At 40.6% G+C, this 18,816-nt stretch overlaps 1 protein-coding gene across 9 annotated transcripts in view; it reads left to right on the forward strand.

The window, feature by feature from the left end:
* LOC133491482 (RIMS-binding protein 2) overlaps positions 1 to 18,816 on the forward strand; it is a 71,982-nt gene that overhangs the window by 22,646 nt on the left and 30,520 nt on the right. For 8 of the 9 annotated variants that reach the window (XR_009792419.1, XR_009792418.1, XM_061802647.1 and 5 more), the window contains 7 exons: positions 15,012 to 15,179; positions 16,528 to 16,611; positions 16,742 to 16,831; positions 17,012 to 17,134; positions 17,221 to 17,325; positions 17,487 to 17,537; positions 17,972 to 18,004. Coding sequence is in view for 7 of the 9 variants with exons in the window: in XM_061802647.1 (XP_061658631.1) it covers positions 15,012 to 15,179; positions 16,528 to 16,611; positions 16,742 to 16,831; positions 17,012 to 17,134; positions 17,221 to 17,325; positions 17,487 to 17,537; positions 17,972 to 18,004 (654 nt within the window). In the remaining 2 variants the exon portion in view is untranslated. The remainder of the gene's footprint in view (positions 1 to 15,011; positions 15,180 to 16,527; positions 16,612 to 16,741; positions 16,832 to 17,011; positions 17,135 to 17,220; positions 17,326 to 17,486; positions 17,538 to 17,971; positions 18,005 to 18,816) is intronic. The other variant, XM_061802649.1, reaches the window with a different exon arrangement.

Genomic DNA, 18,816 nt, shown 5'->3' on the forward strand with positions numbered 1-18,816 from the left:
TCTGCCTGAAACTCCATTGCTCACAGAAATCACAATTCTTCAAAATTAATTTAATTGCTTGTTTGGCGTTATTCAGATGGAGAGAATAAGAAGCATGCCTAGTGTGGATCTTCTAGTGATTATAATGTGGTTCAGGGCTAGAGGCCTTAGTAATGTTAACATGTAGCAGCATCATGACGTAAGGGTGGGCACGTGATGTAACCAAAATCTCCCAAACACGAGACTGCGCCATTTAACAAGAGTTGACTGGGAAGTGCCTCTGAAGTTATCAGCTCTGTAGACATCCAACAGAGGAGCCGCTAGTTTCTGTTGACGGGTGCATCAATGAATTGGAACATACTGTAGATTTGGTTTCAGCCCAATTCACGTATCCATTTATCCCTTTTTATTTTTTTATACACTGTATTACTGCATATGATGATCAAAGTTCTTTGGGTGCGGTGTGTGTGTGGGTTTGGGGGGGGTGGTGCTTCAAACCTATCCCAAATTACTTTGAGTGATGAATGCCAATTCAGTAGCAACAATGTACATACTACACATGGGAAAGTGGATTAGGTAATTGTTTAGGTAATTGTTATTTAGTTTGCAGAAGCACACTTTATTTCAAGATTTTAAAGGGCTCCTATCATGAAATGGATGATTTTTAGTATGTTATTAATGGAAAAACGGCAGCCAATATGGGCCCAAGCGTTTTTTCACCACAAAACATGATTTTGACGTATACAGCTTTTTGTAACTCCCGCCATGAAAATCCTTTGAGAAGAAGCAGAAAGTGATGTAAAGGACGGCGGCGCCCCCAAGTGGACTCGTTTGTTTCCATTAGTTTTACCTTCGGGAAGGTAGCTCGTTGTTCCTTCGTTACTTGAACACTCCGGAGGATGGATTTAGCCTTCCTAAGTTTCCAAATGACCCGGTTTGTTGTGAAAAATGGATTGCACGGGTGCAGAGGACGAGAGCTTCGTGGGTTCCAAATAACAGGGAGGCAGTAATGCGCCCCGGCTCGATGGTGTTCAACAAGTACTGCGGCGGCTTTGAACATCCCCCTAAAAGCAGCACGGCTCGGCTTCATTGTATGCCAGCACGGCCCTGAAAATCATCCACACCGGCTGAGGCGCGCGTTCGGCCGTCACTGCTTCTGCAAAGGCTACGCGTCAGGTTTGGGGACGGGGGCGGGTCTGAAGAACCCAGCCGAGAATGCCTCACTCAGCCGCGAGCGCGCATAAAGCGCCCCGGCTCGACTGTGTTGCTCAGTACTGCGGCATCTGTGAACACTCCCCTAAAGCAGGACGGCTAGGCTCTGTCATAAGCCACACCGGCCGCCTCATCCGCAATGGCTCATCTCCGCCGCGGAATAGGATCGGACGGGGATGCTGTTTGGCCGTGATCGCATATCATCTGAATATGGCTCGAAACAATAGTGTAGTATTGCCCCGAAGGCTCGAAACAATAGTGTAATATTGCCCCGGTAACTTTACTTGGTTGTGTGGTGTTCTCCTTTTCGAAAAGAGCTTCCGCGTCAGAAGGGGTGCATTTGTCTCCCGTAGTTAGGGTTCACCGCGTGTTTTCATTGGCGAATGTCCGGGTGACGTCACGGACGGAGGAAGCAGCCAATATGGCGACCACTTGGATATCGTTGAATGACACTTCTGCAACTTTGCGCATTGATGACGCGCTCTCCGCTCCCATTTATTTTTTCGTATAGACATTGAAGTGAATAATGTTATGTATTTTTCATTACAATATCTATTTTAGAATGTTTATATCGATGACACTTGGGCTTTAAACAAAGCTTTTTCAAGCAAATGTTTTACAGGGACATAAGTGTTGATGGGGAGAATATGGAGCCTTTATGAAGTTTCAACAATGTTGGCAGTTTATATATCCATCACTTTTCTATTCTAATTTGTCCTTTTAGAGTCACAAGTACACTGAAGGCTCTCGCTGTTAAGTTTGGGTGAGAAGTGCAATGCACCCTTAACTGGTGGAAGTTTATACATAGATACAAACATATATAGGCCAAAACAAACCCACATTTTAAGTTTTCCATTTTTATGCAGATACCCCATTATTTTCTATGACAATGCTTTTATGTAGTCATATTTCATCTGTGGGACATTATGTGTTATGTTTTCTGTATTCCCTGTATTTCCTTTTGTAGAAAAAATGTCACATCACAGTCAAATCCCTTAAAAAAGATGTCTGTTCTTTTGCAGGATTTAACCCGTTGGCTCATATTAATGGGTCACACTGGGTCACATGACATTGTATTTGAGAAACTGTTAAAGAAAGGAAATTGTTTAGCATTATTACATGGTATTGCTGTTTCACATTTGCATTGTTCTGTTTTAATTATTTGGATTTATATATTGATAAATTGGTGAGATTTTGTTTGGCTGGTTAACACATCTGCCTCACTATTCAGTCGTTGAGGGTTTAAATCTGGATTCCGGTCATCCTCTTTAGAGTTTGCATTTGCATGCCCACGTGGGTTTTTTCCAGGTGTTTTGATTTCTTCCTACATTCCAAAATGATGCAAAGCATGGTGATGGAAGATCTCTTAAGTAGCCCGTAGGTATAAATGTCAGTATAAATACTGTTTTTGGTCTATATATTTTTTGTCTATATGTGCCCTGCGGGGCAGTACGCTCGATGAATGGTTAGCAAATCTGCCTCACAGTTCTGAGGACCAGGCTTCAAATCCTGGCCCAGCCTGTGTGGAGTTTGCATGTTCTCCCCATGCCTGTGTTTGTTTTCTCGTGCCACTCAGAGCACTTTCCACCCCCCCCACCCCACCCCACCCTCACCAAAAAAAAAACAAAAAAAAAACATGCATGGCAATTTGGTTGTAGACAATAAATTGTCCTTAGTGAGTGGAGATGGTTGTTTAATATTAGGCCTGTGATTGGCTGGGGACCAATTCAGGGTGTCCAGAATTAGGGTGGGATCATTTCCAGCATACCAGTGACCGGAGTGAGGATAAGAAGTACAGAAAATGGATGGATTAAATGATGGATACTGACAAATTAAAACAAAATATACAATAGGTAGGATAGGATTTTTAAAATTATAATCTACATATCGAATAATTGAATAAATTAAAATTCAGCTTTTACTTAAATTCAAAATCAGACTTCATACGCTACAACAGAGGCCCTCAATAAGTACACCGTTGTTCTGATTTGGATACATGTTTTCCAAATGTATGATGTTGAAAAATTACAAGATAACAACTAATAATGAAATTTATTTTATAGAGTCCGCTTAATGGGTACTCAAAAGACACTTTACAAATAAAAAATAGTAGGATATAAAGAGAGTATAAAAATGCAAGAAAGACAAGAAAACATGGCTGATTTATATATTAAACCCATACCGTAATTTATTTATTGCATTTTTTGGTTTCGATATAAATTAGGGTAAGTACTTCTCCAGCTTCCTCGTCTTCCATCCAACCTCACATGCTTTCTCTATAGCTGAATCGATCTGCATGCTATCCATATATTAGCCTGCCTGTTCGGAAGCAAAATACATCATTTCTACAATGTCATTTTAGAGTGCCAGTAAGTGATCCAACGCAGGATTGTATAGGATAGTCACTGAATATATATATATATATATATATATATATATATACAAAAAAAAAAAAAACATCTACAAAAATCTAGTAAGATGTGTCAGAATGTGATAGGCTTAATCAGCATTCCGTCATCTACTCTTGGAGTGGCTTTCGTGATTTTTTTTTCCCCACATTCTCTTTTTGAAACAAAATATAGATTATAACTTTAAAACCATTTCAGAAGAGTTGGGTTTTCAGTTGGTATTTAAAAGGGTTTTGGGAGAAGATTCCAGAACGTTGGAACAGATATGGCAAAGGCTCTGTTACTCCATGACAAAAAAGAAGGTTATTGTCAGACGAGGGGCAGCTATGGGAGGGGGTGTGGTGGTGGAGGTTTTCTTCACTGTAATAAGACATGCCTGTCTATATAAAAGCTCACAGCTGACAAAGCTATTATTTGCGAAACAACCAAGTTATGAGGTGGAAACACCTTCCTAAAGAACTCAGAAACACACTTGTGCCATGGCACAGGTCATGTTACACCAGCAATTTGGGTCATTGACCAAAACTCTTCTGATTTGGTTCAGTTCAGGTGACGGTCATCTTTTAAAGTGGTTGTATTGCGGCCACCCCCAAACCATTATAGAGTCGATTCCCACCAATCGAATCCTGAATGAACATCGCTTCTTAAGCCAAGAGCCAGAATTGACTTCCTGGTCTTGGCTTTCTGTTGTTCTGTTGTTCTGGTTCAAACACTGGCTGTTCTCCTTCTGCAATAAAGAAATTAGTGGGTCGTCTTAGTTCATCCAGTATTGTCTGTCCCATACACAAGAGTCTATAAACAGGTAAAATCTGGCTTTTACAGGCATGGTCAAGGGGGGTATAATGAGTTTACACTGAACAATTGTATTATTATACAGTACTTTAAACTGTTGCCAGCTCTTAGAATAAATCCAAACGACTGAGTAACCAGTTCAGAGTGTAGTCCACCTTTTGCCGATGTTACCTGGGATAGACAGATAAGGCAAAGGTTCTGTTACTCCACGACGAAAAAGGTTATTGTCAGAGGAGGGGCAGCTACTGGAGGGGGTGTGGTGGTGGAGGAGTTGGGAAAGGTAGGAGAGAGCTTGTTTATGGACAACTTTGTACTGGATGCGTTGTGGAATGGGAGCCAGAAGATTCTCTGAAGTGTTCTTGAGAGTGGGTCTATAAATTGAAGTTTATTGAGAAGTTTGGTGGATAAGCCGAAGAGGATGGTGTTGCAGTAGTTATGTTGTTAATATGAGTCTCAAAAGTCAAAGACCACTCCAAGGTCACAGATGTGAGGTCAGGGAACCTCTGTCGTATTTCACCAGAAAGGGAGACGTTACTAGTGTGTTTAGTGAGGGATTTAGCAATACTGTTTAACATATCGGACCTCTCTGAAACTCTTTAAATTTGAAATTAATACCCTTGCCCTTAATGTCAGTAAAATTCTGAGGTCTGGCTTGTCGGGACCCCAGGCAAGGCTACACTGGATCAGGGTACATGTCCTATGTCACACACCTTCATAGTAAAAATAGGTTCTAAGTTTTTCTCTTTCAAAAAAATGATCACATTTTCTTCCAAGATAAAAAAATCAATAGTTAAAAGATTATTTTCAGCAAGAGACAGACTAGCGCTTTCAGGAAGTTCCTATCACAAATACATGCATACCCAGATGAGAAATTGTGTTGTTATAGTTCTAACACTATATAATGTCTATAGATAAGATTTTAATTGGCTAGTTTTTTAACTATCTATCAATCAATCATATGTACAAATTTTAATAGTTATATAAAAAAGATTAACGATGAAGAGTATATTTGATTGGAGTACTGGACCTGTGTTGTAATCAATTGACTGGACCTGATTTACAGTGCAGAAAATAAGTATTTGAACACCGTGCTATATTGCAAGTTCTCCCACTGAGAAATCATGGAGGTGTCTGAAATTTTCATCGTAGGTGCATGTCCACTGTGAGCGAGATAATCTAAAAAGAAAAATCCAAAAATCACAACGTATGATTTTTTTTAAATGATTTATTTGTGTGATGCAGCTACAAATAAGCATTTGAACACCTTAGAAAACCAATGTTAATATTTGGTACAGTAGCCTTTGTTTGCAATTACAGAGGTCAAACATTTCCTGTAGTTGTTCATCAGGTTTGCACACACTACAGGAGGGATTTTGGCCCACTCCTCATCACAGATGTTCTCAAGATCAGACAGGTTTCTGGGCTGTCGCTGAGAAACACAGAGTTTCAGCTCCCTCCAAAGCTTTTCTATTGGGTTTAGGTCTGGAGACTGTCTAAGCCACGTCAGAACCTTGATATGCTCCTTACGGAGCCTCTCCTTGGTTTTCCTGGCTGTGTGCTTCGGGTCATTGTCATGTTGAAAGACCCAGCCTTGACCCATCTTCAATTCTCTGACTGAGGGAAAGTGGTTGTTCCCCAAAATCTAACAATAGATGTCCGTGGTCATCCTCTCCTTAATACAGTGGAGTCGTCCTGTCCCATGTGCAGAAAAACACCCCCAAAGCATGATGCTACCACCCCCATGCTTCACAGTAGGGTTGATGTTCTTGGGATGTAACTCATCATTCGTCTTCCTCCAAACACTGTTAGTGGAATTATGACCACAAAGTTCCATTTTGGTCTCATCTGACCATAAAACCTTCTCCCATGACTCCTCTGTATCATCCAAACTTAAGACAGGCCTTGTGCTGGTTTACGCAGGGGAACCTTCCGTGCCATGCATGATTTCAAACCATGACGTCTTAGTGTATTACCAACAGTCACCCTGGAAACAGTGATCCCAGCTCTTTTAAGGTCATTGACCAAGTCCTGCTGTGTAGTCCTGGGCTGATTCCTCACCTTTGTAAGGATCATTGAGACCCCACTAGGTGATATCTTGCATGGAGCTCCACTCCGATTGAGATTTACTGTCATGTTTAGCTTCCATTTTCTAATGATTGCTCCAAAAGTGGACCTTTTTTCACCAAACTGCTTGGCAATTTCTCCGTAGCCCTTTCCAGCCGTGTGGAGTTTTACAATTTTGTCTCTCGTGTCTTTGGACAGCTCTTTGGTCTCGGCCATGTTACAAGTTTGAGTCTTACTGATTGTCTTGGACAGGTGTCTTTATGCAGCTAACGACCCCACACAGGTGCATCTGATTCGGGATAATACATGAAGTGGAGGTGGACTTTTAAAGGCGAACTAACAGGTCTTTGAGGGTCAGAATTCTAGCTGATAGACAGGTGTTCAAATACTTATTTGCAGCTGTATCATACAAATAAATCGTTAAAAAAAATCATACATTCTGATTTCTGGATTTTTGTTTTTGGATTATCTCTCTCACAGTGGACATGCACCATTGATGAAAATTTCAGACCCCTCCACGATTTCTAAGTGGGAGAACTTGCAATATAGCAGGGTGTTCAAATACCAATTTTCTTCACTGTATTAAGACATGCCTGTCTGTATAAAAGCTCACAGCTGACAAAGCTTTTATTTGCGAAACAACCAAGTTATAAGGTGGAAAGAACTTTTTAAAGAACTCAGAAACACACTTGTGCCATGGCACAGGTCATGTTGTTCCAGCAATTAGGGACAACCAAAACTCTTCTGATGTGGTTCAGTTCAGGTGACGGTCATCTTTTAAAGAGGTTGTATTGCGGCCACCCCCAAACCATTATAGAGTTGATTCCCACCAATCTCATTGTATTTCCATGTATATCCAAGAGCACGATCCTGAATGACCATCGCTTCTTAAGCCAAGAGCCAGAATTGACTTCCTGGTCTTGGCTTTCTGTTGTTCTGTTCAAACACTGGCTGTTCTCCTTCTGCAGTAAAGAAATTTGTGGGTCGTCTTAGTTCATCCAGTATTGTCTGTCCCATACACAAGAGTCTATAAACAGGTAAAATCTGGCTTTGACAGGCATGGTGAAGGGGGTATAATGAGTTTACGCTGTACAATTGTATTACTATACCGTACTTTAAACTGTAGCCAGCTCTTAGAATAAATCCAAACAACTGATGAGTAACCAGTTCAGAGTGTAGTCCACCTTTAGCCGATGTTACCTGGGATAGACTCCAGCACTCCCACAACCCTTGTGAGGATAAGTGGCTTGGACAAGAGACGTGCACTTGGACAAGGACATTTTCATTGTTTGTAGATTCACTATGCTAAAGCTAAGAAGGGTTTTAACAACAAAGTAACCCCTCTTTTATTATTTGTGTCATGACCTTTGCTGAAATCTTAGGAAAGAGACTCATCCACATATAACAAGTACCACACCCTTGATAAGAGGGTTTGTACTTTTATTTTCTGCAGACAAACTGATGGAAAAAATGCTTAGTTTTGGGCTTACTAATCATAGCCATGCTTCAATTGTGCAAAATTGATGTTACAGCTGATCAGGGTTTGCACACTAGAAATTAATCCAGTGGCTGTACAACCAGTTTGAACCTGTCACTCACTCCTGATTCCCCCTATATGTTGCAGGCCTAACAATGTGACATGAAACTGGCACCCATTCAAAACTTCTGACTAAACATGGGGTAAATTTACATTCAGTACTATATATAGTATACCCAACTGAAGTGTAACCTCACTATTCAGACAAATACGCTTCAGGCGTTATGATATTATAATATATACTAAAATGAGTGTCATAATTTGATTTTTGGGACATTGTGATTTTCACGCATTATATCCTTCAATATATCAAAATATTTAAGTGTTTTAATCTGAAGCCATAATTTGGTATTTGGAGAGGATAACTCATCGGTCAAAGTTAGCACGGAGTTATTTCCCTTTCCTTCCTAACCTAACATGGCTGCCTCATGTACACATGGAGCATTTTCCAAGAGAAGAAAGGGGGAAAGGTCAGTATGCAAACAAGTTTGTTTTAAATTGCTAATCCATCAGTATTATTAATGCGTAAGTGTCGTTCTAGAATAAGAATTAATTAATAAACATAACTGTAGTATGTACCACTTCACAGAACTGATAACATACCCGTCCAGTTTTGGGACGCTGCCCGTGAGAGGATACATCTTTTTTGCCCTTTGTTTTATGCGTTAAACGAAAAAGAAGTGTTATTTCCTTGATTGTGGCCTGTTAGAAGACTTTTATCTCAATAAGGCAAAAAATTAGCATCCTGCCCATGAAGGGGTTAACACTATGTTCTACCACGTTTCCTTTTCGCAACACATTTGGAAACTGAAGACATTATTGTTGAAGCTTTGTAGCTAGCATTATTTCCAATTCTTGCTTGATGTCCAACATCATTTGCTCAACAGTCCAGGGGCTCCTTTGTCATATTTTGCACTTCATAATGTGCCACATGTTTTTCTTGGGAGACAGGTGTGGACTCCTGGCAGAAACTGAAGAGTCCTCACACTCTTACTATGAAGCAACACAGTTCTAACACATACAGAATGTAGCCTGGTATTTTCTTGATTAAATAAGTAGCAACATTGCTTGGATGGCAGCATATATTGCTCCAAAACCTTTCAGCAATAATTGAGCCCTCACAGATGTCAAGTTACCCATGCCATGGTCACAAAAAACACCCCCATGCCATCACAGATCCTGGCTTTTGATCTTTGATCTGATAACTATCTGGATGTCCTTTTCATCTTTGTCCTGGAGGACACAACGGCCATGCTTTCCAAAAACACTTTGAAATGTGGACACATAAGCAGACTTAATCATTTTGCATTAGTCCATCTCAGATGAGCTCAGGCTCACGGAAAATGATGGCGTTTCTTGGTGGTGTTGCTGTCACTTTGTATGGTAGCGTTTTAGCTTTCATTTGTAGATATAGCTGTGTGTTTGCTGCCAATGGTTTTCTTTAGTGTTCCTGAACTCATACGGCAATATCCTTTGCACAGTGGTGCCATTTATGCATTTCTGCCCGAGGGATCAAACGATTCAGAATCATTGATTTGCAAAGTATGTCAAAAACACACAAGGAATTTATCTCCGTAGATGGGGCTGCTTGGAATGACAACAGACAATCATTTGACAGTTTGTGTGCATTCAATGTTGTTTTTCAGCCTTGCTGCTCACTTGCAGAGATTTCAACAGATTCTCTAAATCTTTTCACATGGAATGTAGATGTTGAAATTCCTAAATCTTTGCAATTGCACATTGAGAAATGTCATTGTTAAACTTAAGAACAATTTGCTCATTCAGTTGTTCACAAAGCGGTAAACCTGGCCCCATCTGTGCTTGTGAACAACTGAGCCTTTCGTTATAACCGATCATAACACTCACCTGTTTACAAATCACATGTTCATTTGGGAAAAGTTCCAGGTAACTTTCAGGATTCGTCAACTTTCCCAATATTTTTTTGCTTCTGTCCCAGTTTTTTAGAAACATGTTGCAGGCATCAAATTCAAAATAAGAGAAACTTTGCAAATAAATAAATAAGCCTCATCAATCACACCACTCAATATCTTGCCTTTGTGGTGTATTCAATTGAATATGGCGGAAATGGGTTTTCAAATTATTTTATCCATTTTTATTAACGTTTTACAAAATCTCACAACTTCATTGCAAATGGGATTTGTATTGAAAGAAATATCACAATGCTGTGATACCTCTACTTACGAAATCAATCTGTTCCGGAAGTCGTTTCATAACGTGAATTTTTCGTAAGTCGAAGTGTATTTTACATGTAAATAGCGTAATGATGAGTAGGGGCTGACTGGGCTTCAGAGATCTTGTTTTGAAAGTTTCAGCGAGTAGGATTAAAAAAAAAAAAAAACACAAAAAAAACACAAAAAAGCCACATGAATGCCTACCGAGATCAAACTCCTCAAGACTTCCAGACCCTAATTTTGTCTGATTGACCATGATTAACACTACAAATCAACTGTCCACCTCCAATCAGATTCCAACAGCTCAGCTGAGCAGCATAAACATCATTTCATCTCCTGATTTGCTCATTTTTGCAAGCTCCATGAATTGTCTTGGTTATTACACAGGTATGTCATTTAACAATTACCTAGACGCCAGTGCGCTTTCGAACATTTTGCCGGAAATGTTAGTCACCTTTCTACCTTTTCACTCTGTTGCCTTTGAGCGCTGTCAGTTCATTCTACTTAGATTTTAGAGAGGTTTTCTGAAAGTGAGGCCTTATTTACACTGGTGTCTGCCTTTTCAGTTTCCAAATCAAGTCTGATGAAATGATCGTCCAAGCCACACACCCTCCTCACATCGCACACTCTGCAAAACTCTTAGGGAGCATTAGATTTATAGTTTTAGCAAGTTTATATTGACCATCTCAAAGGGGTGATAAATTGTTCAGCAATCTGTTTGTCTGTATTTCCATTGTTCGTTAGCAGACTACTTCATGCAGAATGATAGTGATATGACCGCCAACACAGGATAACTGTTGGATGCTATCATTATGATTGTGGATACTGGACCACTGATGCTGTTGTGACAGAAAATATATAAATGATCAAACAATACAAAAAATACCGGTAAGTAAGTATTCTACAAAAGGGACTCGTTTTGCAAGGTGTGGCTGAGGGCTGTTGATCCTGTTATTAGGTCGTGGCCTTAGCGTCACTAGCGCAGTCACTTCTTTAGCTCTTGACCATAAATAGGTTTGTTCTAAAATTAGATAATGACTCCCAACTGCTATGGTGTAGGAGCTGTAGAGTGTTGGCCTCACAGTTCTGAGGACCAAGGTTCAAATCCCAGCCTCCCTATATGAAGTTTGCATGTTTTCCCCATGCCTGCGTGGATTTTTCTCCACACCCTCGAGCTTCCTCCCAAATTCCAAAAACATGCATTAATTGGAGACTCTAAATTGCCTTTAGGTCTTATTGTAGGTGGTAATGTTTGTTTGTCTCTGTGTCCCCTACAATTGTCTGACAACTAGTTCAGGGTGTACCCCGCCTCCTACCCGATGACAGCTGCGATAGGCTCCAGCACTCCCACGACCCTTGTGAGGATAACAGGGATAGAAAATTGATGGACTCTTAATTCAAAGCGTGAGCCTCCTGCTCCCCCAGTTCGGTAGCAGAGAATTGCAAAGATCCTCGTGTTTCTCGAGATTACTGCCATAGTTGGTCAGTAAGAATAGCCTGCTGATTATACCCTTCCTAATTTGAATGTAAAAGTTTCATGCTGTGTTCTAATCATGTTCCCGCCTTGAAGGAATCCGACTGGATTATTAATTGTTCCCAGACAATGGTAAAGGAGGCTGGCTGAATGATTGTCATTCACAATTGGGGGTTGTCATATTTTACTGTAATTATAGTTAGAGAGTTACAGTGCTCCCTTTCAGACACTGGCCATGGTTCCAACAATTCAGTAATTTTTTTTTTTGGGAATGCTTTATTGTACAGTAATAAAAATAATGTTACTGTCAAGATTTCTAATAATGTACAAACCTAATTCAAATTAAGTTAGGACACTGTGTTGAAAAAATAAAAGCATAATACAATGAACATTGGCACATGGAGTTTGGACATTAATAACACTTACAGTTATCAATGTCCAAAGACTTTAACGCGGGGTTTATCATGTTCAATTAATGTGTCAAAACCTAGAAATGCTATACAAGATCAGCAGCAATGCATCTCAAACGCAGCAACGATCCCCCCCTCTCCCGTGTATTTTACCTGTAAACAGCACAGAATACACATTTAGCTCACAGCACAAAAATAGCATCCGCTAACAGTTCTCACGCACTATATGTCTCCTTGTCCGCTTCTTCTGCTAATGAGCTGGGCAACGTCGGCCGGCGGCTGCAACACATTGCCCCCCGCTGGCGAATTGCTGTTACTATAAGAAGGAACACACTTAAACGAAGCAAATATTTTGTACATGTCCAGTGACACAAGAGTTGAATTTGAGGGGTAAAGTATTTTTAGAAAATTTTGTGTGTGTCGTGTATTGGGTGGGCGAAAAATAATAATGTTCTTAACTGTACATGTTATTAATGTCCAAACACCATGTGCCACACTTGGATGGCTGAAAAGTTTGCTTCAAAACCTGGAATGCAGGGAGGCCAGTCTAGTATCTGTACTCTTTTACGACAAAGCCAGACTGTTGTAACACGTGCCGAATGTGTTTTGGCATTGTCTTACTGAAATAAGCAGGGTTGTCCATCAAAAGATGAAGATGAAAACCTGTATGTCCCTTTCAGTATTAATGGTGCCTTCACAGATATGTTGCCCATACCATTGGGACTAACATAACCCCAAACTATCCATGTCCATAACAGTCCCAATTGTTCTTATCCTCTTTGAGTCGGAGGGCATGACATCCACTATTTCCAAACACAATTTGAAATGTGAACTCTTCAGGCCACAGAAGACTTTTCCACTAGGCATCAGTCAATCTCACATGAGCTCAGGCCCAGAGAAGCCTGCGGTGTTTCTGGGTGTTGTTGATGAATAGCTTTTACTTTGCATAGTAGAGTTTTAAGTTGCCCTTGCGGATGTAGCGCCGAACCGTATTTACTGACATTTTCTGAAGTGTTGCTGAGCCGATATGGTGGTATCCTTTACAAATTGATGTGACTTTTTTTTTTTTTTAATTCAGTGCTGCCTGGGGGATCGAAGGTCACAGGCATTAAATGTTGTTTTTTTTCCTTGCTGCTTACACGCAGTGATTTCTAAAGATTCTCTGAACCTTTTGATGATATTTTGGACCATAGATGATGAAATTCCTCAATTTCATGCAATTGTACATTGAGAAAGATTGTCCTTAAACTCTTTGATTATTTTCCCACACACCTATTCACAAAGAAGTGAACCTCGCCCTCGCTTTGCTTGTGAATGCAATTCAGGGAACCTACTTTTATACCCATTTATGGTACCCACCTCTTACCAATTAGGCCATTCATCTGTGAGATGTTCCAAACAAGTATTTGAAGAGCATTGTTCAAATCTTTTTTTATTTTTTTTTTTTTTTTTTGCCACCGGTGCCATTTTTTTGGAAGGTGCTGCAGCCATAAAATGCCAATAATAATCAATTTCTAAAAACATTTAAGTTAATCAGTTTGAACATTTAATAACTTTATAGTGTATTCAATTAAATGTACTGTAGGTTGAGCACGATTTACAAATCATTGTATACATCCTTCCATCCATCCACTTTCTGAGCCACTTATCCTCACGAGGGTCGTGGGAGTGCTGGAGCCTATACCAGGCAGGAAACATGGAGCCTATCCCAGGCAGGAAACATGGTACATCTTGAACTCGTTGCCAGCCAATCACAGTGCACATTGACACAAACAACCACACCCACAATCACACCTAGGAGCAATTGACCCCTCCGTGGATATTGCGCAATCCGTGTCACTGACCAATCAGAGGCCAGAGATCTACATAGATCAAAGCCCGTTTTTGCTCCCGCCATTTTCTCTGACAACATTGAATGGTCAGTATAGGTTTAGATAGCGTTTTATCGCGGATTTGGGTTATTTAACAAAAAATATGGTTAAGAGGTGTAGTCACGGACTTTGTAATAGTGACGACAGGTATCCTGAAAGGCTAGTTTGTGGAGTTCGATTCGTACCCTTTCCAAAACCGAAGACCCAGTACGAAAAATGCCTTCGATGGATCAAACTTTGTGGAAGACCGCCTCATCAACTAAATCCATCTAATATCAACCGGAACACATATGTTTGCACGAAGGTATGCCCTATATTTGATTTTCAATCAACGTATCAATGAATTCGAAGTTCTTCGCTAGCATAACACTGCTGCGTGTGAACGATTGACACACTTATTCTTTGTTGAGCGATATTTAGCGATGATCGGACTGCACAAACGTATTGATTTCTTGCCGGCTCGCGGCCAGAAGGTTAACCAGACTGTGTTTGCACGAAGATATGCCCTAAATTTGATTTTTAATACACGTCTCGTATAAATGAATGACACGTTCTCCGCTAGCATAACATTGCTACGTGTGAATGATTGAATGAAATCAGAAGCATGGCGTCTCTCTCAGTTAAGAATGTATTGTATTTAGAATCTATAATATATCGTTGATTTGAATGAAATCAGAAGCATGGAGTCTGTCTCAGGTCAGAATGTATTGTATTGTATTTGCCATTTTTACTGTTTGTCTTACGTCAGCGCACGTGGCGTGACGTCACTTCAGGGGGCGTGGTTAAGTGCCCCGTACGGAGGGGTCAATTTAAATCCTCCAATGAAGCAATGTTTTTGGGACGTGGGCGGAAACTCGAGTGCCCGGAGAAAACCCACACAGCGACGGGGAGAACATGCTAACTCCATACAGGCGGGCTGGGATTTGAACCCGATCCTCAGAACTGTGGTGCCAATGCTTGACATCTGCCGCCCATCATTGTATCCTGTTTTTTATTTTACACAACGTCCCAACTTAATGGGAATTGGGTTTGTAAAATTATTGACTGGCCAATTTTTTTCTTCTCATGTCAGGTTGTAGGAGAGACCCCATGTGTGCCATTCGATGAATCTCCAGCACGGTGTGAGAAAACTCCTGGAAAGGAGGAGGAGTCGGGGCTGCCAGTGACGCCCCACTTGGGCCTCAGCCTGACCCCCTCCGATCAGGAGAAAAATTCAGAGGAGAAGCATCTTCACTATCTGGTCAGTATCTCTTGTATCAGTGGACAACATGAAGCTTTTTACGTGTTGTTGAACGAAATTTTTTCGTAGGTGTAAAGATGAATATGAATGGTTGCTTGTTTATATGTGCCCTTCGATTAGCTGGAAACCAGTTCAGGGTGTACCTGGCTCCTGTCTGAAGGAAGCTGGGATAGACTCCACCACTCCCACAAACCCATTGAGGATATGCAGCTCAGATGATGGATGTATAGATGGATGAAATAAATATACATGGCATTAAAACCTATCAACCGAGTCCCTCACTCATGTTAACAGGTGTAACTAATAATAGTTTTATTTTGGGGAACAGCCTTTCTGCTTTGCAGTTCAGTTGTTGACAAGGTGTATTTCACACAAATCACAGTGGTAATACTTGATTGAAGTCCTATGGCCTTGAAAGAAGATGATTTCTCCCCCTTAGTGGCACGACCGTGTATGTAAGCTGCATTGAGAATAATTAAATCATGTTCTTCATTTTCTTTCGACTTGTCCCGTTAGGGGTCACCCACAGCATGTCATCTTTTTCCATCTAAGCCTATCTCGTGCATCCTCCTCTCGAACTCCCACTGTCCTCATGTCCTCCCTCACAACATCCATCCACCTTTTCTTTGGTCTTCCTCTCGCTCGTTTGCCTGGCAGCTCCATCCTCACCACCCTTCTACCAATATACTCACTCTCTCACCTCTGAACATGTCCAAACCATCTAAGTCTGCTCTCTCTAACCTTGTCTCCAAAACATCCAATTTTGGCCGTCCCTCAAATGAGCTCATTTCTAATCCTATCCAACCTGCTCACTCCGAGCGAGAACCTCAACATCTTCATTTCTGCCACCTCCAGTTCTGCTTCCTGTTGTTTCTTCAGTGCCACCGTCGACTAATCCGTACATCATGGCCGGCCTCACCACTGTTTTGTAAACTTTGCCCTTCATCCTAGCAGACACTCTTCTGTCACATAACACACCAGACACCTTTCGCCAGCTGTTCCACCCTGCTTGGACCAGTTTCTTCACTTCCTTACCATACTCTCCATTGCTCTGTATTGTTGACAATAAATTAAATCATGTTAAGATGTGTAATTCCTCATTGCTCTCGTGTGGGAGGTCTGCATGGAAACTGAGAGCTAACATGTTCTGATTTGTAAATTGTGACGGAAATAGTACTTTGTCCATCACCAGACCACTAAAGATTTGATTTCTTGGACCTGAAATACAGTTTGTAGGATCCAGCCCACCAAAACAAAGTTGAGACCCAGTTAGAAGACTATCAATTTCTCAGAATGTCTGCTCACATTATTTGCACTTGTTTGGATTTTTTTTATTTTGCCATTTTAGGAGAGTGAGTTGACAAAGAAGAGAAAAGAATGTGAAAATCTTGAGCATGAAGCAAAGAAGCGGCAGAAGAAATGCCTGGATTTGGTAAGTGATCCTCTTATTCCACTTTTTCCTTATTATGCTGTCTGAAAGGCGTCCAATATGCGTATGCAGTGAACCGAAAACCTTCACTGCAATTGTTGTACTCAAACACTGTCGGGTGTTCGCGTAACAGGAGAGCCAGCTTGAGGATGAGCAGGGCAAAAATGAGAAACTAAAGGAGGAGGCAGATCTCCTCAGGAGGAAGGCACAACTGCTCGACCAGGTTAGCCTCCCAATGATCTGGCAACGTTAGGGCTACTATTGTTTTCTGCCACAGTTTTCAAAAGCTGGTATTTAATTTAAAAAAATCCATGTCAAGCAACAAATAGAGTAATTTAAAAGTCTAGTCTATGAGGACAGATTTGACAATAAGGAACAATAAAATAATCATGTTGTTTCTCAGACTCGAGTTGACAATGAGGAGTTGAGGGAAGAACTCTCTAAAGTGACCGCTCAACACAATTCAGTTCTCGAGGAGAACCAGAGACTCTGTGCCAAACTGGAGAACCTAGAGCAGGTCCTAAAGGTGTGCAATGCGTCTCAAATCGTTATTAATAAAATTTTGAACTGTTCTTTTACTACTCACAACTCATATTTTGTCTGTATGAGCAGCATATGCGAGAGGTCGCTGAGCGAAGGCAGCAGTTGGAATTGGAACATGAGCAGGCTCTGGCTATCCTTAAGTTCAAGCAGGATGAAATCAAACGGTTACAACGGGTGAGAACCACATTCTTCAGCACACAACTTTGTCAATGAAGAGGAGTTTGCCCAGCAGGAGGCAACCTTTGGGCACTAATGATACTGACAATGAATGTTGTGTTTTAAGCAAATTCAAAAATCTCTGGAACTTTATATGGTTATTATTATTATCTTTTTAGGCCCAGTTATTTGCCAAGAGGGAGCATGAAGGGGTGGTCCAGATGTTGGAGGTGAGGTTGTATTCCACTGGTGTAAAATGGTGGGGGGGGAATTTAACTCTCCAATTTATTAATTTACTGTAGTGTAACGCCCTGTATAGTCCCATGACAGTAAAAAAATGTACCTCTTCCAGAATTACTGTTTTAGACTTCCCATATATCCGTTCAACACGCCATTGTACTTGTAACTAATGGGGACATTTTAAATATCCAAACAGCGCACTGTCTTTATTTGCTCAAAGTACAATGTACATACGGTACTATCCACCCAGCTAAAACACAGAAAAGAACAAATTATTTTAGAGTGTGAAATTTACATCCTTTACACATACATTATTCTTACCCAAAAAAAAGTGTAGACGTAACACTTATGAATGACGTTATTTTGTCTGTTATTTCTCCAATATGACAATTTGTTTTAAAATTAATTGTGTATTTGATTTTAGGAGTTGACTCAGCTTGTGTTGCAGAGGGAGCTGGTAGAGTATAGCTGCCCTTGTTATATTACTTCCTATTGCTTAAATTTTTTTCTTGAGCATTCTCTCCCTTTATTTAACTCAAACCCATCACAATAGAAAGTCTTTGTTCCTCCTGAAGTTGTGTTGCCTAATTTACACACTGGCACTGGCCATTATTTGACAGATTATAAAAATAATCTGAGGACTAATAGGGTGCACAAAGGGCCAAGAGACATTCTGTTGTTACTACCGTTTAACAGGGTTTTCTTGCTTCCTCTCGCTCGGGATGCTGTGTCTTACCTTGTTGTTTCAAAAGCATGAATTTGAACTTCTTTCTCTCCCTTTTCTCATATCTGTGCTAACCAGAGTACACTGGACTGCATGCAGGTACCTTTGTCCTTTAGTTTGCTTGATCCCATGGATCGCAATATTAATCTTTCTCTTCACAAAATCCTCCCTAAACTCTGTAGGTGGAAACACAAAACCTCAATTACTTTTGTTGAAATCCTTTGGGATCTGGGTGTTGACATACCCACATTATACTTTGTTTTATTTTTTTGCCTCAAGTGGGTTTAAAGTAACTGGTCTGAATTTATTAACGTTTGTTAATGCACTAATGGGCCCTTTGTCTCATCCCGTGTCAATATTTTTGGGCTCATCAGTGAAAATTTTGTGGAAAGGGACAGTTGCATCATTTGGTCCCTGATACTAGCCCATTTACATAAATAATATGATGATGCTATTAGGTCAGAATATTCTTAAAGTTGTCTATTGCCTCTTCAGCTAACATTGTGCACCTCACTCAGAATTGCGTAAGTAAAATAATGTGTGTG

This window comes from Syngnathoides biaculeatus, chromosome 18 (genome assembly GCF_019802595.1).
Source record: "Syngnathoides biaculeatus isolate LvHL_M chromosome 18, ASM1980259v1, whole genome shotgun sequence".
Classification (NCBI taxonomy): Eukaryota; Metazoa; Chordata; class Actinopteri; order Syngnathiformes; family Syngnathidae; genus Syngnathoides; species Syngnathoides biaculeatus.